At 36.8% G+C, this 21,043-nt stretch overlaps 3 protein-coding genes across 5 annotated transcripts; all 3 read left to right on the top strand.

Annotated features, from left to right (window-relative positions):
• Positions 1–4,619: 4,619 nt before the first annotated feature.
• LOC126797612 (BTB/POZ domain and ankyrin repeat-containing protein NPR1-like) lies at positions 4,620–8,277 on the top strand. Of its 3 annotated transcripts, none has more exons than XM_050524276.1 (5): positions 4,620–5,071; positions 5,247–5,900; positions 6,250–7,015; positions 7,279–7,470; positions 7,936–8,277. In XM_050524276.1, exons 2-5 carry the CDS (start codon positions 5,355–5,357, stop codon positions 8,211–8,213), a joined length of 1,782 nt encoding a protein of 593 aa, XP_050380233.1. In that variant the 5' UTR covers positions 4,620–5,071; positions 5,247–5,354; the 3' UTR covers positions 8,214–8,277. The 3 variants fall into 3 exon arrangements, with proteins under 3 accessions (XP_050380233.1, XP_050380232.1, XP_050380231.1); XM_050524275.1 differs by having other exon boundaries at positions 4,620–5,149; XM_050524274.1 differs by having other exon boundaries at positions 4,620–5,900.
• Positions 8,278–12,386: 4,109 nt separating this feature from the next.
• Positions 12,387–17,491, top strand: LOC126798150 (BTB/POZ domain and ankyrin repeat-containing protein NPR1-like). Its single transcript, XM_050525007.1, has 4 exons — positions 12,387–13,498; positions 14,835–15,600; positions 15,940–16,137; positions 16,996–17,491. The coding sequence occupies exons 1-4, from the start codon at positions 12,953–12,955 to the stop codon at positions 17,214–17,216; spliced, it is 1,731 nt and encodes a 576-aa protein (XP_050380964.1). The 5' UTR covers positions 12,387–12,952; the 3' UTR covers positions 17,217–17,491.
• An 892-nt stretch (positions 17,492–18,383) lies between these two features.
• Positions 18,384–20,813, top strand: LOC126799236 (uncharacterized). The gene is made up of 8 exons (XM_050526397.1): positions 18,384–18,825; positions 18,926–19,014; positions 19,119–19,266; positions 19,597–19,671; positions 19,812–19,933; positions 20,018–20,093; positions 20,257–20,316; positions 20,468–20,813. The coding sequence occupies exons 1-8, from the start codon at positions 18,724–18,726 to the stop codon at positions 20,594–20,596; spliced, it is 801 nt and encodes a 266-aa protein (XP_050382354.1). The 5' UTR covers positions 18,384–18,723; the 3' UTR covers positions 20,597–20,813.
• Positions 20,814–21,043: the final 230 nt, after the last annotated feature.

Raw genomic sequence — 21,043 nt, 5'->3', positions numbered from 1 at the left:
AATGGCCAAGGAAGGAGGAAAAGCCGTACCGGTGCCGGTGATAATCGCCATGAAATGCCATCCCGGAACCGGTGGCTCGTTCCCTAGCTTCAACTCTCAAAATCCCTCTCATTGACAAAGACGACGTGCGTGACTCCACGCTGACACTCCAGGAAGAAGCAGGGGTTTCCTCTTCCCTGCTAAACGACATGTCGTACGGCGCCATCTGGCGGCTAACTTCCACCCAGCTCTGCCTCGGGCTCAGCGTCGTCGTGGGCTCGCCTCTCTCCCGGCGGAGGCCGGGTGGTGGTGGTGGAGTGCAGGCCGGCGGACGAGGAGGAGTGGCGCGAGGAAGCCACCTGGCACGAGCCGTCCACGTGGCGGGAGATGGAGAGGCTGTTGGAAAGCTACGGCGGTTGCACGGATTACGACGCCGGGGACGTGCCGAAGCTGGTGGTGGATACCACGGTTGAGGAGCTTTTATTATCTGTGGTCGAGTTCATCAGAACTCGCACTGATATCCATTTATAGAGCGACACGTAGGGTATAAATACTAGTTGTAAAAAATAATTTGTCTGACGTAAGTTTAAATGCTGTCAGGGATTGGTACAATAGTAGCCGCCGGAAGCGGATTTCAAGTAACGAAGTCCGAAGTCTTTTGTCAACTCCAAGTTTCACCCAATGGGAGGGGAACACCTCTAAATAATAAATTAGAATTAAAATAGATTATCCTCTAAATTCATATTAATAACAATATAACAACGTTATATATCAATCATTTATATTCTGTATTCTTTACATTCCATCACTTAATAATTGGTAAATTTAGATTCGAATCACATCCAAATACGTTCGAGTTGTCGTGTGAGTAACATGTTGTGGTAAGTGGCAACTATAGTGTTTAATATCTCATTCTGATAAAATTTATGAAAAAATGTGCGTACAAATTAGTATGTATGCGTGCGTCTAAACTCTTATTTATTTACACACTTTAGAAATATAGATACATAATTTTAACCGTTCAAAAATTTAGTTTATTACTAAAGAGCATATCCGTAAAAGATCAACATAAACAAAAATCGTTTGTTTTATCAATTGCATCAAACAAATGAACGGTTATGGTGAAAGTTAGTAGTATCATGATCAACTGTCAATTTGTTTAATGCAATCGACTATGAAGACGATTTTTGTTTACATCAATTTTTTGTAAACATGATCTATATTAATTTAATTTACCTTTAAACGGTTAAATTTTTTTATTTATATTATAAAAAATAGAAAAATAAAAGATAGTTCGGATGCACACGTACGTACTAGTTTGTACTCAAATTTTTTCTTAAAACTTATGACTTATGGGGTGACATAGGGTGTGTTTGGTACAGCTGGGCTTATAAAAAAAGTCGGCTTATGCTGATTTCTGAAAATAAGTGGCTGATAAATAAAATTGTAGACTGTTTGGTAAACTGGCTTATATAAGTGACAGAAGTAATGACAAAGCGTTTGGTAAACTCAAACTAACTTATGCTTTTAATTTGTCAAATGACCAATTTAGACATGTAAGATAATTTTTAGTTAATTTTAGTTTAAAACAATGCCTGAAAATATATGGCATATTAATATTGGATAATTTTAAAATTATCTTAAACTAATATACTCTGATATTGATAATTTGGTTCTGATTAGGATCATGTCAATACATAAATACTCAATCACGTGCATTCATCAAAGTTTGAGCAATCTTGTCTCATAATATATCAATTTCTTGTGCGCCATGATGATTTTGTTCATCATCATCATCATCATCTTCCTCATCTCCACCACCTTCCCTTTCATGGAAGCCTTCATCAAGTAGTTTCATACCTTTTATTATGTAGAAATAATGTTTTTCAAGTTTAATACCCCTAGTAAAAGTTTACTACCTCTAGTAAACTTTAGTAAATTTTTACTACCCCTAGTAAACTTTATTTTTTGCATCTAAGTTGATTTTTCTCCGTTTTAAGGTGTGTTATGGCCTTTAGAAATACTGTTTTTCAAGTTTAATACCCCCAGTAGAAGTTTACTAGAGATAGTAAACTTTAGTAAATTTTTACTACCCCTAATAAACTTTATTTTTTTGCATCTAAGTTGATTTTTCTCCGTTTTAATGTGTGTTATGGCCTTTAGAAATACTGTTTTTCAAGTTTAATACCCACAGTAGAAGTTTACTACCTCTAGTAAACTTTAGTAAATTTTTACTACCCCCAGTAAACTTTATTTTTTTGCATCTAAGTTGATTTTTCTCCGTTTTAATGTGTGTTATGGCCTTTAGAAATACTGTTTTTCAAGTTTAATACCCCCAGTAGAAGTTTACTACCTCTAGTAAACTTTAGTAAATTTTTACTACCTCTAGTAAACTTTAGTAAATTTTTACTACCCCCAGTAAACTTTATTTTTTTGCATCTAAGTTGATTTTTCTCCGTTTTAAGGTGTGTTATGGCCTTTAGAAATACTGTTTTTCAAGTTTAATACCCCAGTAGAAGTTTACTACCTCTAGTAAACTTTAGTAAATTTTTACTACCCCCAGTAAACTTTATTTTTTTACATCTAAGTTGATTTTTCTCCGTTTTAAGGTGTGTTATGGCCTTTAGAAATACTGTTTTTCAAGTTTAATACCCCCAGTAGAAGTTTACTACCTCTAGTAAATTTTAGTAAATTTTTACTACCCCCAGTAAACTTTATTTTTTTTGCATCTAAATTGATTTTTCTCCGTTTTAAGGTGTGTTATGGCCTTTAGAAATACTTTTTTTCAAGTTTAATAATACCCCCAGTAAAAGTTTACTACCTCTAGTAAACTTTGGTAAATTTTTACTACCCCCAATAAACTTTATTTTTTTTGCATTTAAGTTGATTTTTCTCCGTTTTAAGGTGTTTTATGGCCTTTAGAAATACTGTTTTTCAAGTTTAATACCCCCAGTAGAAGTTTACTACCTCTAGTAAACTTTGGTAAATTTTTACTACCCCCAGTAAATTTTATTTTTTTGCATCTAAGTCGATTTTTCTCCGTTTTAAGGTGTGTTATGGCCTTTAGAAATACTGTTTTTCAAGTTTAATACCCCCAGTATAAGTTTACTACCTCTAGTAAACTTTGGTAAATTTTTACTACCCCCAGTAAACTTTATTTTTTTGCATCTAAGTTGATTTTTCTCCGTTTTAAGGTGTGTTATGGCCTTTAGAAATACTGTTTCTCAAAACCAATGCAGAACTCATACATCTATTAGCGTACCGATGAGGCCTAAAATATTTCATTCATATTTAAGTCATTACCGAACACGCAGTCCTTTTTCACTGATCATAAAAGTATATTAAACAACTTTAAAAACAGACTAAGTTCTGTCATTTACTAAAGCATGTATCGTTGAGTCCACTTACCAAAATCAACATCCCAACTGGTATACAGTTGATAGAGGTCTGCTAAGAAGATTCTTCCAGCTTGCAAGAATACATTCACACTCATGAAACCATTTTGCATCCCAGTACAAGTCCTTTCCTTGATCCCTATATCTTGTGCGATCCAAATCTTTCCATTGAAATAATCATTTACCCTAGATTAAACGAACAAATGAAAAACACAAGCATCAGTATGGCAAATCATAGCTTTTTCTAGTTAATATTTGTGCTTGAAAAGACTTGCATATACAGTGATAGTCTATACCGAGAGAGGATTTGCAAATTTGGATTCAAGGCTCCATAGTATATTTTACACCAACTACAGGTATGAATACCAAAATCACAGAAACCTAACTACTCTCCAAGTCTAGTATCATAACCATTAAACTCATTTTCTGCAATTCTCAATGACTTGAGTTAACTAACTGACATTCAAGACACCACTGCAGCCGCCACTGTCCTACACCACTACCCAAAACCCAAATCCTTAACATCTTCAATTCTCAACCGAACATAAACCCAATTATATACATAAACCAATATGTTTTCCCCAGGTAAAAATCGAAGTAGAACCCAATCAAGGAATACATGCATAACTCCACGTACAGTAAACATAGAAATCCCAAAATACCAAATCCATCAAACCTTAATTAAAATGGAAACCAATAATATGGACATGTAGAGCTCACCAAGAGAATCAACATCATAACCAATTATCAAAAGTTAGTCATGGAGGCGTTGAACGACCGGAGGGAACACGCTGTAAGAGGAGCACCGCTAGAGAAAATTGATAGGCTCAGTTGGAAATCCACGAGAAGAACATGTTGAGTGGAGGTCGAATAGACGAATAAGAATTTGGATAATGTAATTAATGAAATAGACGAGGGGTACCCAAAGGTATTTTGAAAACTTCATTTAATTGCGCTACAGTTCTTTTCCGTGTTTTTCAGGCTTCTGCTTCTAAAAGCTGGGGGGGAACCAACTTCTAAAAGCCAAGGAAAAAAACCAAGGCTTTTAAAAGCCGGAAGGAAGAAGCTAACTTACCAAACACTTTGATGGACTTAACTTATAATCACCTGAGCCAATAAGCTCTACCAAACACAGCCATAGTCTTTGTTATTTTTGGTTATTAATTAGTTGAGAATTGCAGTTGGCATTTACTTTTTGTCTCGTTTTTGGAGTGAGTTGGTCAACGACGGAAAGAATGAGAACCAGTTCCATCTTAGAGAAGTGCGGCTTTTAGACCGTTGATCTTCTTGGAAGCTGCTTCTTCAACTTGTTCAAGTCCTTGTTGAGTTTCAGTCTTTCATAGCCTCTTCAAGTCTAGTCTCCTGTAAAGTCGTCGGTTGGTTCAGAGAGCTTAGCTCTTGTGCTCCTCATCTTGTTCATCTCAAGCCGTGTTTCTGTTCACTAGGGTGTCTTTGTATGCAATCTGAACCCTTTTCTCCCTTTGAACTTTTTGTCAGTCGTTTGAGGTTTTAGAGGGTGGTTTTGTGGTTTCCGAGTTTGAGAGTAGTGCAATTTTTGGTCTTTGTGGAGATCATGGCTTATGAAGATCCAAGTCATATGCGTGTTTGGAAGCTGAGGATTTACTACCTCCAATTGTGTACCTAGCAAGCTCTCCTCACAAATTGATCATCTTTAACTGTCCATGGAATCTGAACAAGTAATTTGTGAATTGTAGAGTTGCAGCTTTAGGATAAATTCTTACACTGGGTTATGCTTTTATCTGTTACCGTTGTAGGCTTTGCTTCAGAAATGATATGGTCTTCTAATTAGGGTGTTGCAGCTTTAGGATAAATTCTTACACTGGGTTATGCTTTTATCTGTTACCGTTGTAGGCTTTGCTTCAGAAATGATATGGTCTTCTAATTAGGGTGGTGCGTGCAGATGTGTTTGTAGTTGTGTTAACCTCAGATAGAAGTCATAGAACGCATACCTTTCGAACCATGGATCAATTGAATGACCTTTCGTCATCTTTGAGCTTTGCCTCTTCTTATCTGTCAAATGGATCAAGTGGTAACCATGTGTCTGCCTCAGCCATTTCTCAAAGTACAGAGCATTTGAGTCTAAGCAGACTCAGTGATAACCTTGAAAGGTTGTTGCTTGATTCTGAATATGATTATAGTGATGCGGACATTGTTGTTGAGGGTGTTAAGGTTGGTGTCAATCGGTGTATATTGGCTGCGCGTAGTCAATATTTTCATGAGCTTTTTAAGAAGGGGAATGATGATTCGAAGAAGGAAGGCAAACCGCAGTATATGATGTCTGAATTGGTTCCTCATGGTGGAGTTGGCTGTGAAGCATTCAAGGTAGTCTTGAACTATTTGTATACTGGAAAACTTAAGCCGCCGCCTCCAGAAGTATCAACAGTATCAACATGCGTTGATGATGGTTGTCCCCATGATTCATGCGGACCTGCTATTAATTACGCTGTGGAGTTGATGTATGCTGCTGCCACTTTCCAGATGAAGGAGATCGTTCAAGTCGTGCAGGTATCTGATATTTCCATTCTTACTTAAAACATTCTCTTTTAATACTTGATACAAATTGTGCTAGTTCATTACTTGTAATCTTGAGTTCATAAAGGAAGTCATGAAGGGTAATTAAAAAAAGATTGACATGAAGGGTAACTAAAGCCTTCAAGCTATAATTCATATCACAACTGTAACAAGAGTCAAGAGAGTAGCTCTCAAGCATAAACTATCTGTTTGAGCTAGTTTCCAGATTGTTGCATGTTCCTTTAGTTATCCTGTAGATATTATTATTTTTCTTATATGTATGCTTGCTAACTTCAAGGAGTTTGAAAAGTTAAATACTTATTTTTTCTACAAATTCATGCAGCGCCGACTTACCAACTTTGTCGAGAAAGCTCTTGTTGAAGACGTGATCCCAATTCTTGTAGCCTCTTTCTACTGTGATCAGAAACAGCTGTTTTCACACTGCATCGAGAGAGTAGCACGGTCTGATCTTGACAATGTGATTCTAGAGAAAGAGCTTCCTCATGAAATTTTTTATAGTATTAAATCACTCCGTCTCGAATCTCAGCAACTGGATGATGCAATTTTGGTGGAAATGGAGCCGCTGGAGGATAAGAGGCTTAAAGGCATCAGAAACCTCCACATGGCATTAGACTCTGATGATGTTGAACTGCTTAAGCTTCTTCTAGATGAGCCTGGTTCTGTAACATTAGATGATGCTTATGCTCTCCACTATGCTGTTGCATACTGTGATCCGAAGATAGTTAAAGAGGTTCTTGGTCTACAACTGGGCAATACCAACCTTAGAAATGCTCGAGGACATACTGTACTTCATGTGGCTGCAAGGCGCAAGGAACCAGCAGTCCTAGTTCCTCTTCTGAACAGCGGAGCCTCTGCCTTAGAAAGAACATTAGATGGTCAAACTGCTGTTGCAATTTGCCGGAGGTTGACTAGACCAAAGGATTATCATGAGAACACAATGACGGGACAGGTGTCTAACAAGGACAGAATATGTATAGATCTTCTTGAGAGAGAAATGAAAAGAAATTCGAAGGCTGTGAACATGTCAAACACATCACAGGTGATCAATGATGATTTAAATGCGAAGCTGGATTATTTTGAAAATAGAGGTGATACATCCTATCTATTACACTAAAATTCATCACTTATTAAACCCTTGATGGAGTTCTACGTAGTGCTGGTTAATGGAGCAATTCCTTTGAAGTAAAGTTCATGATATTGCTTTTGTCTTTCTGTTATGTTCTTAGTGTTTGGCTTTTAGAAATCAAAGTTCGGATGCAGAAAGTGTGTCATTCTATTGAGATATTTACTTTGAGTTTTGTATTCCATTATCGCAATGAGTGTCAACAAATAGATTTTATTTATTTTGCAGTGGCATTTGCACGGTTGTTGTTTCCTGCTGAAGCCAAGCTTGCTATGGAAATGGCAGATCATCCAAAATCAGGGTACAGTGGCCTAGCATCAAAAGGCTCTAGTGGGAACTTGCGAGAGGTTGATTTGAATGAAACACCTTCTGTAAGATCCAAAAGACTCAAAGAAAAATTGCAAGCCCTTATTAAAACAGGTATGGTCATTTTACCACTCACATGTATCTCAAAAAAAAAAACATTAAAATTTTGTTTGATGCGTGTGCCTCGTTGACATATGTTATTACTGTCTTTTAAGTAATGCCCGGCCTCTTTGACCATAGGACTCTCTGTCCCTCTGATCCTTCGCTACTGCATTTGGTACTGTCCCCATTACTTCCAATACCATCTAGTATGGGATTATTTTGTTGTAGATGCCTTTGTTTTCTCAACAGCTGTACCTTAGTGCAATTGTAACAGCTTGCAATTCAAGTGATATGGGGCGTATGTTTTAGTACGATGTTGATGACATGGTGAAGTTGGTACAGATCAAGGGTTCTTGAGAAACCATTTAATTTAGCTAGCTTTAAAGCTTGCCATTTTATGCGGCTAGAACTAAGGAAACAGTGCTTTACATTTATTATTCATTGAGAACATTTCTAAGTAGTGTTGTATGGTGACAGTGGAAATGGGACGGCGCTTCTTCCCCCATTGCTCAGAAGTGCTCGATAAGTTTTTGGAAGATGAGATGGATATGGCTGATTACATCCTTGAGAAAGGCACTCCTGAAGAGCAGCAAAACAAGAAGATGCGCTTCTTGGAACTTAAAGATGATGTGCAAAAGGCATTCAGCAGGGATGTGGCTGAAAAGCAGGGTTCAGTTTTGACAGCCTCATCATCATCCTCATCGTCTCCGAAGGAGGGAAAAGGTCAAGTTAATCGTAAGGTTAGGAAAAGGTGAAGTTAATAATATTGTAGGACGCCATATTATTTTTGATATATATTGTAGCTGTATTTTGCTTTGATATATATTCTTAGATAGCCTGCCTGGTGGCTTTCTGTGCCATAGAATCAGCTATTTGAGTGAAGATGTAATACTGTGTATATCACTTCTGAATTGTTTGGCTTGCAAATTGTTAACAGTGAGAAAAACCAAATGTCTGCTCTTCACTTCTAGGAATGGTACATGAGATGCAGTTCAAACTTATCAATGAGGGTCATGCAATGCCTGCAGCTTTTTACCATTTCATCCATGGAATGAAGATCATCTGTTCATCTCATATTCAGCTTCACATTTACTAAAAAGCTTAGTCTGATTCTCCAGTTCCATTTGATACCATCCTCATAGCCTCGAGACTGTACTCGACTATTATCCAGATTTCCAACAAAACTATGATCCAATCCTCTAGCACGCCAAGATGTAAAGTTAAAGTTAATTGCACAACCTGATTCTCAATTGTATCCTGCACCCAATTAGCAGGGTGCCATTCTAAAGCAGCAGAAGTGATTGTGGATATGGGGTTTGATGAAGGAAAGCGAAATGATTGATCAAGATTTGCTTATTTCTCCAACTCCAACTTCCAGTCATATAGTCAAACAAACTAAAAGGATTTTACACCACTGGCCGAACTTCTCTGTTAGCATATTGGAGTCGTCTCAAAGTACCATCTACAACATTGTTGACATTTCTACCCAACTTCTTCTGATGCCCAAACAATAATTTTGGACCTCCAATACACTTTTTTGCTGCCAATAATACATTTATATATCAGCAAAATTTCATCAGTTTACGTAAGAACTTTTCAACAACATATTGCGTTACTATTTTGTCATCCATTATCTGAATTTACCACTTTGATATAACTATGCCCAAACAATATTGGTGATGGGAGTTACCGTATGAATTTTTGTAAGTAACACATTCATTATCTTTTTTCATATAACTTGCATTTAGAAAGAACCATCGGTATTAATTAAAGAAATAGACCTCATGGAACTGCCTTTCAAAAATCCAATATTTACCCCTCTCTTAATTTCGCATTGATATTTGATACTGATCGAGAACCGTCAGTGCACGACTGAAGGCGACGTCTGAGATGATCAGGTTAGACTGCGGATTGCCATCGTTCCTCCTTCCAACAGAAGGATAATAGCTAACTAAAAACCCAGAGGGAGAGCTCAAAGGTTGGTGACTGCGGATTCTTCCGTTTCGATTCTTTTTCATAGTTGCTCGTTTCTAAGATTTGGGTAGACTTGATTTAACCAATTTGATCCTCTCTTCTTTATGGTGCATAGCATCTCAAGGAATTCCTGCTAAATTGGTGAAGTTTTATCCTCAGCATCCAGGAGAGTAGAGAATTGAGAAGAAGAATCATAAAGGTCAGTTTACTTCAATTGGGCATTGTCTAGAGTATTAGAATATCGAGTTGAACAATCTTCAATAATACTCTTTTATTGCTTCTCCTTAAGTCTGATGGTGTAATTGATTTTCTTTTACTATGCAGGAATGACTATGCTACAGGAACTGCATATGATTTAAAGGAGATTTAGAAGTTCTGGTAACTACTTTTACATGCTGTGTTCTTCTGATGAGTTTTGAAAAAGCTTCTAAGATATGAACAATTGAGACTGACTACCACTGCATATTGATTTGTAGAGTATTAGACTCATAAGGGCAACTGTTTCATGGAAACATTCAGTTTCTTCCATGTTGGTCCACTGTTAACTCCTCATGCTTAGAAACAAAGACTAATGTCGTAGTGCTTCTGTGCTTGGCATGTAGTTTATTCGAGAAATGGGAGAGGGAGGAGCTGGTGCACGCCACACGGTCTTTGGTTCTGAAGCCCAAAAGTGAACCGGCCTGCTTTGTGAGATGAATCTTGGGGACGCCAGCCGTACTATGTAAACAATAATGTCATGGTAACGACCCTTATGAGTAAAATATAATGAATTATTGATTAACATGGTTAGGAAATATTAGGTTATGTGATGGTGCCTATAAGTTAAAATGAGTGTATGTTTTTGCCTTGGGCCATGTTCTGGTATTGTTATTTATGGTATTGATTATGGTTGCTTATCACATTTCTCATATTTGATCATATGCTTCTTTTCCGTTTGGATCTTTACTTGGGGTATCTACTTTCTAGAGCATTTTTCTCAATATGTTGTATATGCACTTTGTTTTGTGCTCTTTCAGTTCTACTGTTATATATTCGATGTTCAATGTAATTTTTCGTACTTAAAGAGGCAAAATTGAGGTCTCTTACTCTCTTTCATTGTATTTTATTCAATATTGATGATAAAAAGAAAAGGAAAAAAAGAAGAAGAAGAAGAAGGCTTTCCGATTGTTGTGGAGTGTCTGCATGGATGTGTTGTCCTCTCCCTCTCTACTTCAGTAAAGCGTGAGTATGGACCAATCAATAACACGAACATAACTAAAAGCACGGTGAACGCGGCCGTTCCGCACGAACGTTCAAAGACTTGAGTAGTAATCCCAACAATATGTTTATATTGAATTGATGTTAACATCTTTTATGTAGTTCGATTTTATTACGTCAAGGTCCCGAAAGGACAAATATCAAGATCACAAGTCCGATCTCAACTGAACTAAGGCTTAAATTCATCTTAACGTAAAGTTCACCTTCATCTTGAGTATCACCCTCAAAGTTTTATATTTCCATTACCGGATGAAGCGAATTTTCCTGATGTAATTTATATATTCATTTTTTTATGGGCAAGAAAAATCCCATTAGCGCGCGTGCATGAAGGTTAATATATTTATAATTGAATTATTTCAAAAGGATATAAATGTAAATTACAAAAGATAGAAAAAAAAAAGTAAAAATCGTTTTCATACTTCTCACTGAAAACAGTTTTCTGACTTTTCTCTGTGTTTAAACTACCCAATTTGTTATTTGCACACGTAGAGTGTGTTAGCTGCTGGTATTAATTAAGCAAATGGACTTTATGTAACCGTTTTTCATAATTCCGTCATTTGCCCTTCTTTTATCAAGATTTTATGTCTTCATCTATAATTAATTTCACATATATAAAAATTAAAATTGTAATTCATTAAATTGTGATAGAACATGTGAGCTATACATGGGGAGAAATTTTCTCTAACAGTTTGCATCCTTTTTTTTCTTCTGAATTTTAATAAAATAAAATAAGAAATAATTGATTTTTCAAAAAACAAAAACATATATCATTACCCTGGTGCGATACTCTTGGTAATATGAGGTCGCTAATTCGATCATCCGTATGTGAAAAAACACTCTATGGGGAGGGCCCGTACCGTATTTGCTCTCGGGTTTGAAGTGGTTGACCCACCCGTCCACCATTTTTTGTAACAAAAAAAAAACATATATCATTACCTTGGAGAGATAGCTACCCGGCCACCATTAAAAAGAACATATGCCATCAATTTGATTTATTTTAGAGACTAGAAAAAACTGTTACATATGAAACTATAAAATAAGTTAAATTAGCAAGCACATAGTGCTCGCCAAGAAGCTAGTGGCTAATAGTATGAGAAAGATGAATGTCTTTTGTTTGTGTTTTGCTGATATAAGATAGCATAGCATAGAGATTTTTTTTATCATAATGTTTGAGCACCTGATTCTATCATGTTCAAACTTTCAAGTTGCAATTTTTGGGTTGGAATCTACAAGGTATGCTGCTGACCTCTTTCAAATTTCTTGATTTCAATTTCATCTTGAATTAGGGTTTCAATTTGTTTAGGGTGCTGAAATTTACTCTCTAATTTTTACAAACCACACTCCAAAATGAATGAATTTTTCAGTTTGTCCTCCACTTATCTATCACCTTCCTACTTCAGTCATTTTGTAGATGGAGGGTAAACTAAGAATTTCAATAGTTTTGGAGTGTAGTTTCTAAAAATTAGAGTGTAAATTTCAGCTCTCTTTGGTTATTATTGTTGTTGGGTGTATGGTTCTCTAAGATTTAGGTTTCACACTATTGTCTATTTTAAAACCTAACACGAGAGGAGTGATAAAACGCCCGCGCATGCCGAATACAGAAATGCAAGTATCTAAGAAAGTTGAGATATAAAATGAGGAGCAGTTACTTTGTCTCTTGTGGTTAGTGTTTTAATTTTCCTATTTTTGTCAATGAAAAACGAACCACTGATCACGTAATCTATTAGTCCCTCCCAGACTTCCCAAACCTCGCAGTGTTCCTCTATTTTAAAGCCCCCACCGCTTTTGAGATTGCGGCTTTTTTGCTTCAACTCCAATTTCACTGACTCAAACTGATTCCCTTTTTTCTTGTCGGCAATCAAGATTTAAGGTATTTCATTGGCTCTCTATTCATCTTGCTTCACTTCCCAGCAAAAGTCAAATGGTCTCTTTCTATGCTTCAAAGCTTCATCCTTTTCTCTCTATTAAATACCCACAAGCTTCAGATTTGATTGATCACTTATAAAGATCCCATTTTTATGCAGCTGCATATGTTTTACTATTGTTTCTTTGGTTCTTGGGATTCTGCTCAATGTTTCAACTATTGGTTTATGCTTAGAACTTAGTATTGTGGTCTGGTTCTTCAGTCTGGAGAAATTGGGTTGTATTAGTATGCTTTATGTGTTGAGAGTTGAGAAATGATGTTGTTAATAGGATGGTTTCTGCTTCTAGATCAATATTATAGTGTTGCCGAGTTGGAATAGAACTGTATAGATTTTGAGAAATGGAGACTGTGAATGATCTGTCGGGTTCTTTGAGCTTTACATCATCATATCTGTCAAATGGGTCTAATGGAAGCAATGGATTTTCTTCGGCTAATGGTCAACCTGGGTTAAATACTGAGCATTTGAGTCTAAGCAAATTGAGTGACAGTCTTGAGAAGTTGTTAGTTGATCCTCAGTATGATTATTGTGATGCAGAGATTGTTGTTGAGGGTGTTCCGGTCAGTGTCAATCGTTGTATATTGGCTGCCCGTAGTCAGTTTTTTCATGAGCTTTTTCAGAAGGGAAATGATAATAAGACGAAGGATGGTAAACTGCAGTATGTGATGTCTGAAATGGTTCCTCACGGTCAGGTTGGCTATGAGGCCTTCAAGGTTTTCTTGAACTATCTGTACACCGGGAAGCTTAAGCCATCGCCTCCAGAAGTGTCGACATGTGTTGAGGATGTTTGTGCCCATGATGCATGTGGCCCTGCTATTAACTATGCTGTGGAATTGATGTATGCTTCTTCCACTTTTCAAATGAAGGAGCTTGTTCAAGTTGTTCAGGTTGTTCTACTTTCCTCTGTTGCAAAATTGTTTGCTCGTGCAATTGACACCACTCATTAGATATGTTTCTTATATATACATATCACATGTTAACTTGGTTGTCAAAAAATTGAAAAATATAATGAATGAAGTAATATTACATGATACACACTACAATATGTTCCTGATGGTACTACCTTAGCATGCTTTAATTTGACAGTTCATAGCATCTGAAAATGAAGTTTGACATGCAGCTGTGGTTTGACCAAAATGAGTGAAGCAATGACATTGGTTTCATCTCTGGAACTCCAGAATGCATGCAATTTGTTGTTACTATATTCTATCTCTATCTAGCACATTTGCAATTAGTTGCACAGTTTTGATACTTACAATCACCTTTACATCATTCTCTTAAATTTACCTTAAAAAAATCAGCTTTGTTTTTGAACAAATAAAAAGATAGCAAAATACAAGGGAGTGTACAAGCATTCCGCTTTTGAAAGCTTATAAGAGCAGCTAGAACTAGAGTCTATGCAGCTAAACTATTAGGGGGTTAAATTCATCTATTGTTCCTTAGATTTGATGAAATTCTGATGAGATACTTACATCAATGTTTTGAGATTGCCCTCTCTCTCTCTCTCGGTGTTAGAAAATTATGTTTTTCCATAAATTAGCATGGCGAGTTCATTTCTGATATATATCTTTCCCCTTAAATATTTGAAGAAACTTTATTTTTGATGTGTCCAATTTTGTGCTCTGACTTAAGCAGGTATCAGGCTGTTTTCGTTTCTACACTGAGCCTTATAGTTTCTAAATCACAACCTTTTTTGGTTTGCAGAACTCTAAAGCATAACGAGTACTACTTGGGTGCAGTAAATGTTATCTTGCTCTTCTCTTTTAGTGCACAATTGTTGTTGTTTGCAGATGTTCTAAAGCATGTGGCTTCATATTTTATTGGGATATGGTGATTTTTTGTCTTGTGTGGCAAAAGGTCAAATACTCCAGTTTTGATGTGATAGTTTTGGTACTACCATTCATGTTTGCTTTTTCTTTCAACTTTTGAACAGGATCAATACAGTTTCTTTCTTGGGTTATTTTTTCTGATTTGATTTTTAACTGTTAGATTTAATCGCAATCTGAGTATTAAAATTGTACTAAATGGTATAAAATAATATATGCACACATCTTGTAGATCTTTTCACCCTCTTTTTCTCTGGGGATTCAACTGTTTTTCTGATCTTATTACCTGTTAACTGAGCGCCCACACATACACACACATATATTTTATGCAAGTATAGTCTTGATTTCAGCTGTAAGACCATATTTGTATGCTGACAGTTTCCACAAATTCATGCAGCGGCGTCTTTGGAATTTTGTTGATAAAGCTCTCGTTGAAGATGTGATCCCAATTCTTGTAGCGGCTTTCCACTGTCAACTGACTCAGCTGCTCTCACACTGTGTTCAAAGGGTCTCAAGATCAGATCTTGACAATGTGGCTCTCGAGAAAGAGCTTCCTCATGAAGTTTTCGATGATATAAAATCAATCCGTCTCAAATCTCAAGAAAAGGATGAATCAATTATGCTCGAGAAGGATCCAATGGAGGATAAGGGGTTAAAAAGTATCAGGAGAATCCACAGGGCTTTAGACTCTGATGATGTTGAACTTGTTACCCTTCTTCTGAATGAGTCTGATTGTATTACGTTAGATGATGCTCACGCTCTTCACTATGCTGCTGCGTACTGTGATTCTAAGATTGTTAAGGAGGTTCTTGCTCTAGGGTTAGCAGATGTCAATCTTCGGAATGAACGAGATCATACTGTGCTTCATGTGGCAGCAAGGCGTAAAGAGCCATCAGTTATAGTTCATCTTCTGAACAAGGGAGCCTCTGCCTTAGAAACTACATCAGATGGTCAAACTGCTGTTGCAATTTGCCGCAGGTTGACTAGACCAAAGGATTATAATGAGAACACAAAGCAGGGAGAGGAATCTAATAAAGACCGAATGTGTATAGATCTTCTAGAGAGAGAAATGCGAAGAAGCTCAACATGTGGGAATTTGTCAAACACATCAGAGATGGCAGCTGACAATTTTCACGTGAGCCTGAGTTATCTAGAAAATAGAGGTAATATTTCTTTGTGGTCATAAAGTTAATTTATTTGTAAAGGCTTGAATTCTGGATACTGCAGGTAAGTTGTTTCCCTCGATACCAAAGGGTTCAGTCCTTGTCTTGTTTCCATTGTTGCTGATTGGTAAAGCCCAATAATATATGCAGAGAGATAACAACCATGAGCACTGCCTAGATTTGCTTGTATGATCTTGAAATTTTTGCACTCCCACTTGTAGAAATTCCACTTTGTAAGCGCAAAAAGTCCGACACTAGCTACCACATTCTCAATCTTATGTAATATTTGCTTTGTGTTCAGATTCTCGAATGGAATGTTAAATGGTTTTTGTTTTGCAGTTGCGTTTGCACATTTGTTGTTTCCTGCCGAAGCCAAGCTTGCTATGGAAATGGCTGATGCTGATTTAACATCGGAGTACCCTGGCCTTTCAAGATCAAAAAGTTCAAATGGACACTTACGCGAGGTCGATCTGAATGAAACACCTTCTGGAAGGGCCAAAAGACTCCAAGAGAAAATGCAAACCCTTATTAAAACAGGTATGCTTATTTTACTTGTGACAACTGACATGTACGCAAAACCCTACTATAAATCCTGTGTGATTTGCATGTCTTCTTGTCCTTGACATGTGTTAACATCTCCATCAACTTCCAATCATTTTTATGATGATCTAATAATATCTAGAATGCATCTCTTGTGAATGTAAAGGCATTTGCTATCTAAATATTTGACAGTTTGTAGTTTTGTACTACAGGTTTAGACAATCTGGAAAAGAAAAAATTGATATAGCGACTAACTCACAACATATTAGCATTGTTTACCTGCTAGTATAAAAGAAATACTTGAAGGTTGTTACTTGCTAGTAACGCACTTTAGTCTTGAATCAGCTACAACCTGCATTTTCTTATTTATTTTTATTTTTCCTGATTAAAGATGGTGTCTATCTTTGTTACCTCTAATTCTGGTCAGTTTTGTTGGGACTATACGATTGATGTCTAACTTCCACTTTTGTTTTACTATACAATTCATGTCTTAATGGCCTAATGTACCCTGATTGAACATTCTTATAAGATTTCAGGCAGAAACGTCAAGAATAAAATAAGACAAATTTGGGTCTAGGATTTAATGCTTAGATTTTATTTATCTGTTATTTGTTAGCAGTGAGAGAAAGGAAAAATTGAAGTATCTTTTTCCATCAACTGTACATACTACATAGGATCCAATTTCTATAGAACAGCTTGAAGTTAGTACCCAGGCCGGTTTTTGATAACCCTTTCAATTTAGGTCGAAAGGGAAACAGCTTGTACGCAATAATGCAACTGCAACTAGGTTAGAAAAAAGCATATTTTGTATCCTGATGATTCTTTAAGCTGTTGGTAATTTTTTGTTGATGGCAGTCGAAAAGGGTCGGCGCTTCTTCCCCCATTGCTCAGCAGTGCTTGATAAGTTCTTGGATGATCTCGGTATGGGTGATTACTTTCTCGAGAAAGGTACTCCTGAAGAGCAGAAAAACAAGAAGAGGCGTTTCTTGGAACTCAAGGCCGATGTACGAAAGGCTTTTAGCAAGGACATGGCTGAAAAGGCTGAAAATGACCAGTCTGTTTTGACATCTACATGATCATCCTCATCTAACTTGAAGGAGGGGGTAAATCAGAACAAGGTTAGGAACGGTTGAAGTCAATTACTTTTTGTAGGAAGCTGTGACATTAGCATTCGTATATCTTTAGGAGCCTATATTTTTTGGCTTTCTGTATCATAGATTTGAGACTGTAAAGAGTAGTATTTGGCTTGTAAAGTTTTCCCAGAGTTACCAGTTTTAGAGAAAATTAAACCAAATGTATGTTCTTTGTATTCCTTCTTGTGAGGTTGTCAGCTTAATATTCTCCCACAAGTGTCCCCTGAATAATAAATAAATAAATGCAAATTGGTAAATTCCGTTTTAATTTCCCTCATCACATCCTTGATTTCGCTAAGAAATTGGAAAGTTATCATCACACTAGCGCAGAATGCTGTTCTACTTTCAGAATGGACTATCATAGGTGTTTAAACTGTATTTACCTTCCTAGTAGCCAGGAGAGTACAGAAACAGCAGAAGCATTATTACTTCATCATTCATTGTATGGTTTTCAGAGCAGGAACATTATAGAAGTACCATCAGTCATTACAGAAGTAGCATCACAGTTTTGTTTTAGTACACAACCTTATCTTGGAGGCTATGTCTTTTGCCTAGCCATGACGATAGATAGACATAATCCTTAACCGAACTTCTTGTTCTTTAGCTTAAAAAATTGGAATTGCAAAATCTAAGAGTTCATCTTATTGAAACAATAATGGATAGATATAATCCTTGACGAACCAACATTGCATTCCTTGTTCCAATAGGTTATCACTTACCGTGACAAGTCCCTCCTAGCTAGTTGAATCGATTTCTATATCCATCCATGTAAATCTAGTATTTTTTAGTAAAAGGACAGGACTGTCACTCTCTTTTGATGTCGATCTACTGCTCATATGAAAACTTTTGCGTCACGTCATTTGAGTTTACATTCGAGGACAAAGGTTTCGGGTCAGGTTTCTCTACCATATTGTCCATAGACATGGAAATGTCACTACATTTCCTATTTCAGGTTTCTCTATTAATATAATAATCGATAACTACATTCAAATTTCGAGAATTTTATGAGAATGACTTTCTTACATTATTTCGATAATATAAGAGGATCAATATTATATATATCTCAAAAGAAAAAAATGAATGGAAAAAGAAAAGAAGAGTGGGAATATGTATTGGAGTCTCCTATGGTTTCTGAAAGTTTCACAAGTTAGGTTGCTTGCGCAAAGATGATCTGTTTCTCTCTGGTTGGCTAGTTGCCTTCCGCCCCAAGCCTAAATCTCTCCTATCCCAAACCTTCCTCTCTTTACTTTTCTCACTTTCAGGCTACCCGCTTTTCCTCTCTCTCAAACCTTTTACAATTATTTCGTCCCTAAATCTCTAATTTTTCGTCACCTTTTCATAACCCAAATTAAAGCTCGATTCTTTGGCTGCTGCCTCTTGAGTTTTCTCCCCCGTGTCATAAAATTTGAGCTATTTGAGGAAAAGGGTATGCTCTGATATTGGTGTTTCAATGGCAATCAAATCCTATGAGGGGTTGGCTGAGCAATACCTCCTCTCTGACCCTATTGTTCCTTATACGTCTATGCTTTTTGGGATTCTGGCTTGCAAATTGGTATTGTCTCTTAACACATTGCTACTCTATTTCAATGGAAGGCTCATAATGATCATGAATTTGTAATACCCTTTTTTGTTTTGTTTCGATTTTTGGTCAGGTTTATCATGTTAACCATTTGTTCAGTGCTGCTTACTTCAAGGGCTATTCTGGCCTTTCGAGAATGAAACGTATTGAGTGGAACAATAGGTGAGCTTGTTGACCTCGAGATAGGTACTTTGTTTGTTCCCTTTTTCGCAACTGTGATTTCTGGCTCATGTTTATTTTGTAAATTTGTTGAACTGTTTGTGCAGGGCTATATCAACACTTCATGCCATTTTTATCACGGCTATGTCATTGTACTTGGTGTTTTGGTCGAATCTCTATTCTGATTATGCTGACAACCAACACAAGCCTATTGTTACTTTCCAGAGTTCTCTGTTGTCTACATTTGTATTGGGGGTAATGATGCTTGATCTTTATGATGCTCAGGACTGTTTGAAATGCTTGTATCTGCTCTAATTAGCTGGTGTGATTGGATTGGTTTGAGAAGATTGCCATGATGTAGGACCCCCAGAAAGTCGTAGGCTTGTACTTTCAATAGGGGTTTCTGAATGCATGTTTGAGACCACAAGGTCATAGTTGCTTTCAAAAGAGGGAGTGTTAATGCAGGTTTAAAGTCTTTGCAGAAATTTTTGTCTCATAGTGGAGTCATATTGATAAGCTTGTATGTTTTTAAACGATAATTGGCGACCTTCTGTGTTAACTTAAGTTGTGTGTATTCTTTGGCAGGTTTCAGTTGGGTACTTCCTATCGGACCTCGGGATGATCATTTGGTTTTACCCTGCTCTAGGAGGATTGGAATATGTAAGTGCATTCGTTTTGAATTGTTTGTAGTTGGGCTGAAACTATATCTCTGCTGCACAGTCACAAACTCGGTGAAGCTTGTAGTTTATGAAATAAGTTCACCTTGATATTGATGTACAGTCATAATGTTGATCTTGTAGGTTATTCATCATCTTCTTTCTATAACATCCGTAGCATATGCAATGTTGACCGGGGAAGGACAATTGTATACCTACATGGTTCTTATCTCTGAGACAACCACCCCTGGTATCAATTTGAGATGGTATGGATTTCATATAAAATGTGTTTCCTACAAGATATGATTTTGTTTCCATAGTTGGTGCTTACCAGTTGTGGGCTTTTGAAGGTATCTTGACACTGCTGGAATGAAGAGGACTAAAACTTATATGATAAATGGCGTTGTAATATTCATTGCTTGGCTGGTGAGTCAAATCTATTCATAAGATTCGTGGAACTTCCCTTTTTCCCTGTTCTTTAATCATTTTTCGGCATCAAATTCACCGAAGGAAGGGTCTTTTCATAAATCTTTTCCGACCTCTTGCATCCTGTCTTTGATCTTAGACGTGCTTTATCATTTATGTGCAGGTTGCCAGAATCCTCCTGTTCATGTTTCTGTTCTACCATATCTACCTGCATTATGAACAGGTGATTTCTACGCTACAATTATTTCACTTGATAAGCTCTAGAGTAGTTACAGAGCTGGTCTGTCACGTATTAGTTCAGTTTGCAATTACGATTATTCTGTAAGCCTGTTATATCAAGAAATGTTACCATTTTACATGCTCTTGTGCTACAGGTAAAGCAAATGCATGCCGTCGGACAATTTTTAGCTTTCGGGGTGCCACCGATGCTAGCTGTGATGAATTTGATGTGGTTTTGGAAGATTTTAAGGGGGTTGAAGAAGACATTAGCAAAGAGGCAGTGAGCTAAATTTTGATGGGGGCCAGTGATATCCATTCAAGTAGGATTACAACAGATATATTTAATGGTATATCCAGATGCATACAATCTCTATATATCTATAAATCCCCTTGCGGACCCTGATTGTCCCCATGACATATGTAAATGGTATAGAAAGTTCTCGGTGTATATATATGAGCAACATCATATCTTATTTAATGCAGATCTATAGTTTTAGTGGACGTCTAAGAATCAAATATTGGATGTGTCTCGTAATGCCCCTCTTTTTTGGCGATACCTTTCACATTTTTCATATTTTTTCTTCTTCTCCCTGAGTTGAGAATTCATCCACATATGCTAGCGTGGGGGAAGCCTAGTTCAATCAAGGATTTCTGAATCGTTTTCTCTATGGAGAATGCAATGGTTGGTCATTTCTTGCTCTCTGAGGAGGCAGAGATGGACTACAAGGATC

Source organism: Argentina anserina, chromosome 6 (genome assembly GCF_933775445.1).
Source record: "Argentina anserina chromosome 6, drPotAnse1.1, whole genome shotgun sequence".
NCBI lineage: Eukaryota > Viridiplantae > Streptophyta > Magnoliopsida > Rosales > Rosaceae > Argentina > Argentina anserina.
This window is presented reverse-complemented; position numbering and strand designations above follow the sequence as displayed.

What these genes read in the sequence shown, in the direction of transcription:
- LOC126797612 (XM_050524276.1), top strand. Translation starts at nt 5,355, where the DNA reads ATGGATCAATTGAATGACCTTTCGTCATCTTTGAGCTTTGCCTCTTCT. An exon ending in AGATCGTTCAAGTCGTGCAG is followed by an intron (nt 5,901 to 6,249) that starts GTATCTGATATT and finishes AAATTCATGCAG; the next exon opens with CGCCGACTTACCAACTTTGT. An exon ending in GGATTATTTTGAAAATAGAG is followed by an intron (nt 7,016 to 7,278) that starts GTGATACATCCT and finishes TTTATTTTGCAG; the next exon opens with TGGCATTTGCACGGTTGTTG.
- LOC126798150 (XM_050525007.1), top strand. Translation starts at nt 12,953, where the DNA reads ATGGAGACTGTGAATGATCTGTCGGGTTCTTTGAGCTTTACATCATCA. An exon ending in GAGTTATCTAGAAAATAGAG is followed by an intron (nt 15,601 to 15,939) that starts GTAATATTTCTT and finishes TTTGTTTTGCAG; the next exon opens with TTGCGTTTGCACATTTGTTG. An exon ending in GCAAACCCTTATTAAAACAG is followed by an intron (nt 16,138 to 16,995) that starts GTATGCTTATTT and finishes TGTTGATGGCAG; the next exon opens with TCGAAAAGGGTCGGCGCTTC.
- LOC126799236 (XM_050526397.1), top strand. Translation starts at nt 18,724, where the DNA reads ATGGCAATCAAATCCTATGAGGGGTTGGCTGAGCAATACCTCCTCTCT. An exon ending in CGTATTGAGTGGAACAATAG is followed by an intron (nt 19,015 to 19,118) that starts GTGAGCTTGTTG and finishes CTGTTTGTGCAG; the next exon opens with GGCTATATCAACACTTCATG. An exon ending in TGTCTACATTTGTATTGGGG is followed by an intron (nt 19,267 to 19,596) that starts GTAATGATGCTT and finishes ATTCTTTGGCAG; the next exon opens with GTTTCAGTTGGGTACTTCCT.